The sequence below is a fragment of the Stegastes partitus genome, unplaced genomic scaffold (assembly GCF_000690725.1).
Source record: "Stegastes partitus isolate 25-593 unplaced genomic scaffold, Stegastes_partitus-1.0.2 Scaffold746, whole genome shotgun sequence".
Taxonomy (NCBI): domain Eukaryota; kingdom Metazoa; phylum Chordata; class Actinopteri; family Pomacentridae; genus Stegastes; species Stegastes partitus.
This window is the reverse complement of record NW_007578477.1, coordinates 224,888-235,161: the sequence shown is the minus strand read 5'-3', so window position 1 is coordinate 235,161 and position 10,274 is coordinate 224,888. Positions and strand designations below refer to the sequence as shown.

General features: G+C 44.0%; 1 protein-coding gene across 1 annotated transcript in view; it reads left to right on the top strand.

Moving 5' to 3' along the window:
• Nucleotides 1–864: 864 nt before the first annotated feature.
• LOC103364392 (plexin domain-containing protein 1-like) overlaps nucleotides 865–10,274 on the top strand; it is a 12,794-nt gene continuing 3,384 nt past the window's right edge. The window contains exons 1-10 of the mRNA XM_008291502.1: nucleotides 865–1,039; nucleotides 4,543–4,686; nucleotides 4,768–4,837; nucleotides 6,236–6,358; nucleotides 6,442–6,560; nucleotides 6,643–6,742; nucleotides 9,258–9,353; nucleotides 9,434–9,515; nucleotides 9,595–9,655; nucleotides 9,730–9,853. Of these exons, the coding sequence (XP_008289724.1) occupies nucleotides 1,025–1,039; nucleotides 4,543–4,686; nucleotides 4,768–4,837; nucleotides 6,236–6,358; nucleotides 6,442–6,560; nucleotides 6,643–6,742; nucleotides 9,258–9,353; nucleotides 9,434–9,515; nucleotides 9,595–9,655; nucleotides 9,730–9,853 (934 nt within the window). The 5' untranslated portion in view covers nucleotides 865–1,024. The remainder of the gene's footprint in view (nucleotides 1,040–4,542; nucleotides 4,687–4,767; nucleotides 4,838–6,235; nucleotides 6,359–6,441; nucleotides 6,561–6,642; nucleotides 6,743–9,257; nucleotides 9,354–9,433; nucleotides 9,516–9,594; nucleotides 9,656–9,729; nucleotides 9,854–10,274) is intronic.

Here is a 10,274-nt window from a genome sequence, read left to right as displayed (position 1 = left end):
TTTTTAAATCACCAAAATAATCTGATTTATCACAGCAAAGCACTGCAAAAACAGAAAGAGTCATCAGAGTTTAGTCAAAGAAAATGAACCATAATCCAGACTAAATCTTGATATTTCAATCATTTATTCTTCATGGTTAAAAATCCGCCAAAAACAGACCGTTTGGAGGAGCCACATTCTGCCAAAAACAAAAAATTCTGCACTCCTTACTGCAACTGTGAAGCCATTAGTGACTCAGCTGTGATCAGCAGTCACGTGACTAAAATTCAGGGACTTTTCAACTGAACAGGCAGCGTTTACAGAGTACAGAGAGGAGACAAAGGATAGAAACAAATGTAAAATGTAAGTAGTTTAATATCCAGAGTAAGTTGTTTTTTTTCTGTATTTTAATAGCTTTAGGGCACTTGGAAAAACGTTAAACAAGCAGAGTCCAGGATTTTTTGTTTTTTGTAAAATAAATAATTAAAGAAATTGAAGTTTTGTTTTTCCCTTTTTGTTTGTTTCCCTCATTATAACTGCACAAAGCACATTTCTGGGTTCTCCCTCCCTCTAATCCTGGTTGTTCTGTTTCCATAGACTTTACATTACAATGAAAACTGAGCCCACAGTGAGAGGAGTAAAAAAAAAAAAAAAAACACCCACAAACTGCTTGGAGTTCAGAGGGTTAATCAGTAAAAGTCTGGCATTTAGAGTTTGTTGCTTTATTAGTTGAACTCAGCGGGCCTCAAATTGATGGTCAATAACAGGTGAAGAGTTACGAGACAAGAGAAATCCTCTCGACCCTCAAGAGTTCAAGAAACATTCGTCTTTCCCTGTAGGCTCTGCATGCGCATTCAGTCACCACAATGCCCGTCTTGTTCTAGATGCTCGGACCGACCTGCGGACAGACGGAGACCCGTCCGGTTTCCACAGAACCAGGAGAGACCAGCAGATCCCACAAGAACACAGAGAAGCTCGCGACACACAGGCCGAAGGAGGAGGAGGAGGAGGAGGAGGAGTCGACATCAGCACCCTGCCGGACAACATGACTCGTATCGTGGTGAGACGCTTGAAACTTCACCTGCTAACCTGCTTCGTATCATTTCCTCTATCTATTGTGTGTAATGTGTGTGAGCTACTGGATGCCTTAAATTAGAAATATATCAACCATGAAGGCAGAAGATGAGGTACACAAAGTTACAAAAACATCTCTGAAGGTTAGGGATTAAAAATGTGGAACAATTACATCAACCCATGTGCTGACGTAGCTGCTTTAAATGCTTTATCAGACGATATGGGCTGTTCTAATAACGTAGACGATCAGACTCCGGACCACAGGAACACTAGCATAGCACGCTTTAGCTCATCTACTAAAGAAGAGGTGCGCATTAAGCGTCACAGGAGACTTTGTCATGGTGGCCCTTTACTAGCTAAACTCCCATAATGCCCTTTGCTTGCCAAATGCTCGTAATCCAAGTGACCACCACCTTGGTTGCGACAGTACTAAAGAGTAAAAACGCCCTCTGGGTGGCGTAACCAGCTACTACTACACATCTTCCGCCTTACTGGTCATTTTAATTGGTTAAATTATGAAGAGAAATAAATCTAATAACCAATAATCACTAGCATCCCGAGTAGATTAGCTGTAGTACCTGGTTGTACCACCAGGTGGAGCCTTTTGTGGCGTAATGAGATGGAGTTACAGGTGTGTTTGCAACCACCCCACCCATGAGGGTCAATAAAACAGTAACTCCCTCCCTGCTGTCTAACTGCTGTCATGTTGATGAATTCTGCAGCCGTCTGGTTCAGCTAGCTCCCCGAGGCTCATGCTAACGCTAAGCTAGGGTTGTCAAACGTCAACACAACCAGCAGCTGAGCGTCTGTCAGCGGAGAACATTCAGGAGCAGCAGGACTCTGATTACAAGCTTCAAACAACACTCAAGCGATGAAGTGTGGCGGCGACGCGCTGCTCCGAGTATAAATCCATTTTAAGGGCTGACAGATTTCCTGGACTGACGAAGCTGCTGCGACAGTATTTGCAGACATCTGTTCGAGTTGAGCAGCTGTTTCCAGCAGCTGGATTAACTACAATCAGTCCATCATGCAGATCAGGTACAACCATGACAATGGTGGTGAAGACTCCCATGATCTCACACCACATCTTCTGTTACTGTTTTGATTGAGAGGCGCCTCGCAGACCAGATTACATGCTGAAAAATGTAATTCGGTCTCTGTGAAAACACTGAATGCTGCTAACTGAAGATGACATAACGGGGGCTTCCCTCTCGTCTGGTTATTTTGGGAAAAACAAAACATTACAACCGACCAGAAATCAGCAAAAGCTCACCAAACAAAGCGACGCCAGAAGGTATTTATAAGGTGGATGAGACTGAACCTGAGTCTGCATGTGTTGGGATGCTGTGAGGTAGGAGGTTGCTGATTTGATTCCCACATGTCCACGGGCCAAAAAAACAAACCTGAAGGTCAGGCTAGTACCTTGAACAGTGGCTTGCTGCCGTCTGTGTGTAACTGAGTGTATGAATGGGTGTAAACTGTTAAAAAAGCAACACGAATGCAGACACTTGTTGTAATAACAGAAAGCAGAAAGGTCAAACTCTGCTCTGCCAAGCTGCACAAAGTAAAGGTCGAGTCGAAGGTGGAGCTGGAAGCACAAAGCCGTCGCCCTGTGCCATTTTCCATTCACTACCGCTGAGCAGTGTGTGTCTGAGTGCGTACGCTGAGGCTTCGTCCTGTCTTGTGTCCTGACTCGTCTACAGTAAAATTCAACCCAAATAAATTGTGTTGTAGGTTTTTTTGTTTTTTTTCTCCCCTCTCTACGACTCAAATTGAAAACAGACGACGTCCTCGTCCTGCCAACTTACAGTGTTTGTTTGAGCGCGAGTGCGTGCGTGTGCATGTGCGCGTGCACTCGCGAATGACTCACTTGGACAAGATCACAAGTAGCCCTGTTGTACTGCTGCTGTGGCTCTTTTTAAAGGGGAGGTCTGATCCCAATTTCCAGCAACCTCCACCTCTTGTCCAACCGGAATCTCTTCAATAAATCAGTCAGCTGTGAGGGGAAACTGAGCGACTATTCTGCTCACCTAGAAATCCCTCCACACCCACCCACCCACCCACCTCCAGAAAATACAGGCTGGTGTCAGGCAGTGAAGATGGAGGAAAAAAGTGGGTCACTTGCTGTATATGGAGCAGCCGGAGAGGTTGTGAGAGCGCTGCATTTAACTGCTCCACTTTCTGAGCCCACACTAAACCCCAGAACCATTGCTCTCTGTCACCTTCAACTGTGGCATACATTAATAACGCCATCAAGACTGGAGATGTGAGCGGAGACGCCAGCGCTTGTTGTCAACGCCGTAGCGTGTAAACAGCTCCCCCCAGTGGAGCTCAGTGCGCAGAACTGGGAATAACCAATCAACCAATCCCCCGATGTCCTCAGGAGGTTTTTCCCAACAAGCTCATGTGTCCTTTAGACCTCTTTTTGCAGGTTTTGCGACATGTGAGCGTTGCCCTCCGAAGGTAAACTGATTTAAACCTTTTGCACACAAAAAGTCCATGTAGGATGATGTTTTTTTTTTACCTTATGACTCTTTGAGGCGTGTCAACGTCGAGTGATGAGACCCAGCAGTCCATCGATCGACCCTGATACTCTGGTTCATGCTTCACACGCGTCGTGACAAACTGTCTGGAAAAAATAAATCAAATGTTCTACTCAATGTATTATTAATACCATGCAATGATTTCACGATGACATTGATGAAATGAATCTGCATCTGAACGAGACTCATCTGTCGTTAATCTATTAGAAACAAGTGAAATCTCCTCAAAGACAATAATACCTGTGTTCATCAAGCACCTTCTAAAAACAGAGTTTATGATGTGCTTTGACAGATGAACCTAAACAAGGAGCCGCTCAGTAAGACAACATTAAAACAGAAAGCTAACCTGATCTCCTCGTGGTCCAGACTGCACACACCTTTAGTTTTCAGCCGACTCCTGGAACAGACAAGAGGTCTTTGAAAAAGGATGTCAAAGTGTTCACGGGTGTGTATAAGACTAACAAGTCAGAACCAGAACTTGGACCTTAAAGGTAATCTGTAGAATCTTAAAACCCATCCTAAAACATACTTAAACATGTCAAGTTTATACATTTCAAGCTTTTCATTTTAAGTTGTTAAAATAAGAGTTCATAGGAGGTGTTCTGATAATAACATGTCTGCTAGTTACGTTGCAGTATTGGTTGGTTTCCTCGAAGCATTCAGCCATGAGGCCTTGTGTCCATGTTGCGTGTTTCTCCTGCAGTTTTAATTCTACGACAACATCTTGACAACATAGCGCCGTAGGACAACACACAAGACCGATAACTTCTGTCTGATGTATAGTACGAATGGAACAAGCTTCTTCTTGGTTTGCTTGGTTTCTGGGGCACCAGTCGTAAGAGGCGACATAAACTTTGTGCTCGCTAGAAACTACAAAAGAAAAAAAAAAAAGGCACAATGGACACTCGTAAATATTTGGGTCTAAATGACCGCCTCTTTCTCCCAGGAGGACTCCCAGAGGTACTACAGATGGCAGAGCTTTGGTCCAACAGACAGACGGACTGAAGACTTGTGGGTGGATCTGAACAACCTGCACAAGAGCCAAGTCCGAATCCACGGCATCCTGTCCAACACGCACCGACAGGCAGCGGTAAAGCCACCGTTCACACGTATACGAGCAAAAATAGCTGACTTACACACAACTATGTGGAATATTTCTTCTGTTTTTCAGAGGGTGGCGCTGTCCTTTGACTTCCCATTCTACGGACACTACCTGAGACAAATTATTGTGGCAACTGGAGGTGAGTTTCCCTCTACATCATCTGATTTCGATCTACTTTAATCTCCAATTGAAAGCCTAAATGTCTACAAGTGTGTTGAAGGAGACTTTGTCCTTCCCCCGGGGGAATACTCAGGCTTACCAGGCTATAAGAAACCTAATTAATTGTAAACGCTTTCATTTTTAATCTGTTTTAATTGCTTACAGCCTTACTGTAAATGTCCTAAATCCCAATTTCTTTATCTAAAGGAAATGTGCTTTAATTCTCTAAAGCCCCCAAAACTGGTTGTCAGGGTTAAAAAGGCAGTTTTTCTGTTTTAAAAAAAAAAGCATAAAAATCACCCAAATTAGTGCAAAAACAAGAAAAAACCATCAGATTTTCAGCTTTGCTTGAACAAATCGTGTGTGACGTCGAGCTCTATCAGGAAAAATAACCAACTTTAAAACATGAAATTGTGATATTTCATTTTTTTTTTAAAAAAAGACAGTTTGCACCAGATTCCAGCACAAAAATTATGTTCTCCTCTTTGAAAATGCTTTAGATGGAAACAACAATCACATTAAATAAGAACTGAAAGAGCATTTGGGTGAACCACAGGCTGAGAGGACGAGAGATTAAAAGGAAACTTACTGGTAAACGCAGCACGCCTCAAAAACAGTGACCAGAGGAGCAGGATGTTGGACGATACAGTCGTCATGGTGAAACATCTAGAGTAGAGAGAAAAACACTGAGTTAGCAGAGGTAGCAAAAATGTCAATTGTAAAATATCTATGATATGTAAAAGCCACTAATTTTCTTCCCAATATTGCTCACAAATACAGAATTTCTACTTTTATCTTGGTCATTTTCAGAACTTCTGGCATGATCATTTGGTTTATATCACCCAATACACACCACAAAAGAGACTGAAAGGAAAATAAAACCGAGTTGATCAATGAAATAAATGCAACAAGGCTCATAAACAGTAAACAGAGGAGCAAATCGTTGGACTCAGCATGGTGGAATATCTCTGACTTTCTAGAGTGGATGTGCAGAGGAGAGTGAAAAACACCTGGTCTGTTGTCACATGTTCTGTTCAGGCTTTACTGTAACTTCATTATCGTGCACAGAAGACACTCCCTTCTCGTCGGGGTTGTGCTGTTTCCATATTGCAGAGAGCTTAAAGAGGTTCGAGGGGTTAAAAAGAGTTGTTTGTTCACAACTGTTGCATGAAAAAACTGTGCAGCTGTTCACGGAAGACGGCGGTTGTTCGTCATGTGTTGCCGTCTCTCTGTTCTCACGCAAAGCAAAATTAAACACCCGGACGACGTGTAAACGAAGGTTAAAACCAGATGAGCTCATCAGTGGCAACGCTCCGCTGTTGGTGCGCAGAGGAACAAATGAGCGAAAAACCAAAGCTCTTGTGTTTCTGGTCCTCAGGATTCATCTTCATGGGTGAAATCACTCATCGAATGCTGACCGCCACCCAGTACATCGCTCCCCTCATGGCCAACTTTGACCCCAGCTTCTCCAAAAACTCCACAGTGAGGTACTCCGACAACGGTACGTACCAGTTCTCTGTGGAACCGGCAAAGCTTTGGAGCTCCTGGTTATCTCTGACTGGCAATGTGTTCATCTGTTATCAGGTAATCTGTTTGTGGTTCAGTGGGACAAAGTGAGGCTAAAAGACCGAGAGGACGAAGGACCTTTTACTTTCCAGGCAGCTCTGCACAAAAACGGAACCATTGTTTTCAACTACAGAGAGGTGCGTTGCTCGTTTCTGTTGTGAAGGAAACCAGTTCTGAGTTTGTATGTCAGACTCAACCGACTCTGCTGTTCTCTTTTAGATCCCTGTACCAGTGGCTAAAATTAACTCCACCGAGCATCCGGTGAAAGTGGGGCTGTCTGACGCTTTCATGGCTTTCCTCTCCGCCTCCCAGCTCACAGGTCAGTTCCAGATAAATAAATTAAGTAAAGTCTAAACCAAGCGGTTCACAAAAACAAAAAACAACTTTAAAACAAAGCTTCTTAAGTGTATTCTTCGTCTGTATTCTGAAAGCAGTTTTCGGTCCAGAAGTGCAGCAGGTAGTTCTGCAGCTCTGTACGAACTGTTACAGAACAACCTGCACCTGTTTCGTGCCACAACATTAAGACCACCCACAGGTGACGTGAACAACACCGATCATCTCCTTACATTAGATCCCGTCGGCAGTTTGAACTCATTAAGTAGCAAGTAAACAGTCAGCTCTTGAAGTTGGAAGCAGAAAACGACGAGCAGTGAGAAGATCTGGTGTTGTGGGATGTTCTCGTCGACCAAATGTGGTCCAACAAAGACCAGCTGGTTCGGTAGTGAAGGCTGGCTTGCATGGTCTGATCCCATTGAAAACCTGAAGCTGCTCTGATAAAAAGGTGTCAGAACCAGAACATACCACACAGAGTTGTGTACATTTCTGGCACCTGATCACCACTGAAAGCTCCTACAGTGGACATGTAGGGCAGTTTTTAGCGAGCCGGCAGAAGCAGTGTGATGCTTTGACAAAGTTCTACGGGGAAACTTTGGGTCCTGCATTCACAAGGACGTTACTTTGGCACCTTCCTGAACATTAATGGAGACTATATACACCACCTACAGGCAGCAGAATCCCCTGATGGCCTCTTTCAAACATTCGAATATTGCTCAGGAATGGTTTGAGGAACCTGACAAAGAGTTAAAGATGGTGGCTCTGCCTCCAAGTTCTCCAGAGCTCAGTCGGTGCTGGAAAAAGTAGTTCTTAAAGCAAGATGGTTCATTTCACCGTGACTGTATCACCCTGGGGGGAACCGGAATCTTTCTGCGTGGAGTCTCCATGTTCTCCCCGTGCAGCGTGGGTTCTCTCTGGGTTCTCCGGCTTCCTCCCACAAGGTTCAAAAACATGTTGAGGTTAATTGGTGATTCTAAATTGTCCGTAGGTGTGAATGTGAGTGTGCTTGGTTGTCTGTCTCTAAGTGTAGCCCTGTGATAGACTGGTTACCTGTCCAGGTGAACCTGCCTTCACCCTGAGTCAGCTGGGATAGACTCCAGTCCCCCATGACCCTAGTGAGGATTAAGCGATGTTCAGATAATGGATGTATCACCTCGGGTTTTAGGGCTGTTTCTAAATGATCTGTTTGGTCTGAACACCAATGAGCTGCTGTTGTTCAGAAGGAAACTGCTCTCTTCACCAGTTTGAGCTAGAAGACTGTTGGTTTGTTCGGTGTTACGTAGCACCTCGGTTCAATTCTTATTCACTTGTAAAGCTGGGAAGGAACGAGCTGTGGGGAGTCTCCACAAACGGCAGAAGTCAACATCTTCATATCTGTCATTTTAAAACAAAACACAATAAGAATGGATTTTCACCAGAGGGGATCTTTAAAGGATCTGCTGCTAACGTCTGATACCACAGGACACCTTCAGAGGTCTGTGGAGTCCAGAAAAACACAATATGACACATGTGGTTTTAATGTTGTGGCCTACGGTGTACATTTCAGTCAAACCTCTGTACGAGTAACTAAACACTAAATCTACTTTTCTGAGTTAGCAAAGTTTCTCTCTTGTTCTCTAATAATTGATCCTGGATGTGATCTATGGGGAGTTTTGCATCAAAAGTTGGAGAAAATGCAGCAGAACTGTCCAGTAAACAGAAACCAATGACATTCATTTATGCACCAAACTGCAGGTCAACAGCGACTTGTGTCACTTGTGTAGTCGGGCCAGTATTCAGATACTTGACCAAAGCAAAAGTATTATTAAGTAGAAGCACGTAGCAGCAAAATATAAAGTATTGCAGCAAAAGTCCTGGTTTGGTCCCTGTGAGTGTTATTTATTCTATATGACAGTGTTATATTATAAATAGTGAAGCATCAGCATGTTCCCGCTACTTCATGTCCAGTTTTATACACACATAAATCTGCAGGGCCGCAAATGTGATTAACGGGAGGAAAAAAAAAAACAAAGTTCCGATACACAAATCTGTTTTCAGTTTTCCTCTGATTTCTGCTGCGATATTGGATTTAAACGAAACCATGTGAGGAGTTTAGAGGGTAGAATCACTGTTTGGTGGAGCTGTTAACACGCTGGACGACACGTTCAGAAGAAGCCAAGCAGGTTGGAAACGTCAGATTCTAAAAGCTTGTGCTGAAATCTGTAAAAAGCTGTCGGATAGCGTTCAATATTTTCAGTGCTTTTATAGCAAAGTACCTCAGAGTCCGCCTAAATGCAGCACTTGAGTAAATGTGCTTCAATAAATTCCACGACTGACTCCTCCGTGTTTAACTGAACCTCGTAAATCCACACTTCACATCCCACGTTTGTCGATCTGAGCAGGAATCTGTCACCTCTCAGACATAAAACACAAAGATTTCTTCACTTATGCTGGATTTTTCTATAATTTGGGAGTTTTTAAACTGTCAGATTTACTATTTAATGACTATGTTTGTGTTGAAGATGCAAAGAGGCGCACCATCTACGAATACCACCGCGTTGAGATCGACACCACAAAGATCGGCAGCAGATCTGCCTTCGAGTTCATCCCTCTGCCCAGTAAGCAGCATCGACTTTACATAAGCGTCCTTGTTCTGTTCTTGGCTCCTCTAACTGCTCTGTTCGTCTGATTCCTGCAGCGTGTCTTCAGCACACGTCCTGCGATCTCTGCCTGACGTCCAACCTGACGAGCGGCTGCGGCTGGTGCAACACTCTGCAGCGGTAAACATTTCGGTTTATCGTCGTTGTAACGAAGCCACGTGGGGGGAATCCGGCTCATTTAGTTCTCTCTGAGTTTCAGATGTTCCGACGGCATCGACCGGCACAGACAAGAGTGGCTGGATTACAACTGCCCCGAAGAGGTGAGGTTCACGAGCAGCTTACACAGCAGAGACGTGAGCAGCTGTTTCATTTAGCCCCGTCATGTTTCACTCAGGCTAAAGGCACATGTGAGGACTACAACCCGGTTCTACCTGACGGCTCCGCGAGCTCCTTCAACCAGTCGTCTCCGGGTCCGACGCCTTCTTCATCCGTGCTCGAAGACCAGCCGGTCACTCGGGGTGAGTTTCTGTGGGAGGAAACAAACATTTAACTCGGTCGAATCACCGAGTCGGAGGTTTGATTGATAAAAAATGTGATTTTTGTTGATGCAAATCTCCAGTTCAGTGATGGGAACTGAAAGGAGATGTGGGTAATTGACTGCAGCTGTGTGGATTTACAGTAAAAGATAATTCTGGGTTCCTAGAACTAGAGGCATATTTCGTTCATTTATTGTTCCTGTCAGAAATCATAACACTGTACTCGTCAAGCTAATTGGGGGGATCTGGGAATGGGGCAACGCTGCTAAAAAAAAAAACGGTTTAAACGAACTTCCAGCCTCCAGCCTGGCAAAACTTTAGAAAAGAGAACAAAAGCAGACAGCTCATTTATTGGCCCGACTGTAAACATCACGGCTGAACGATATTAAAAAAATAAAAAGTA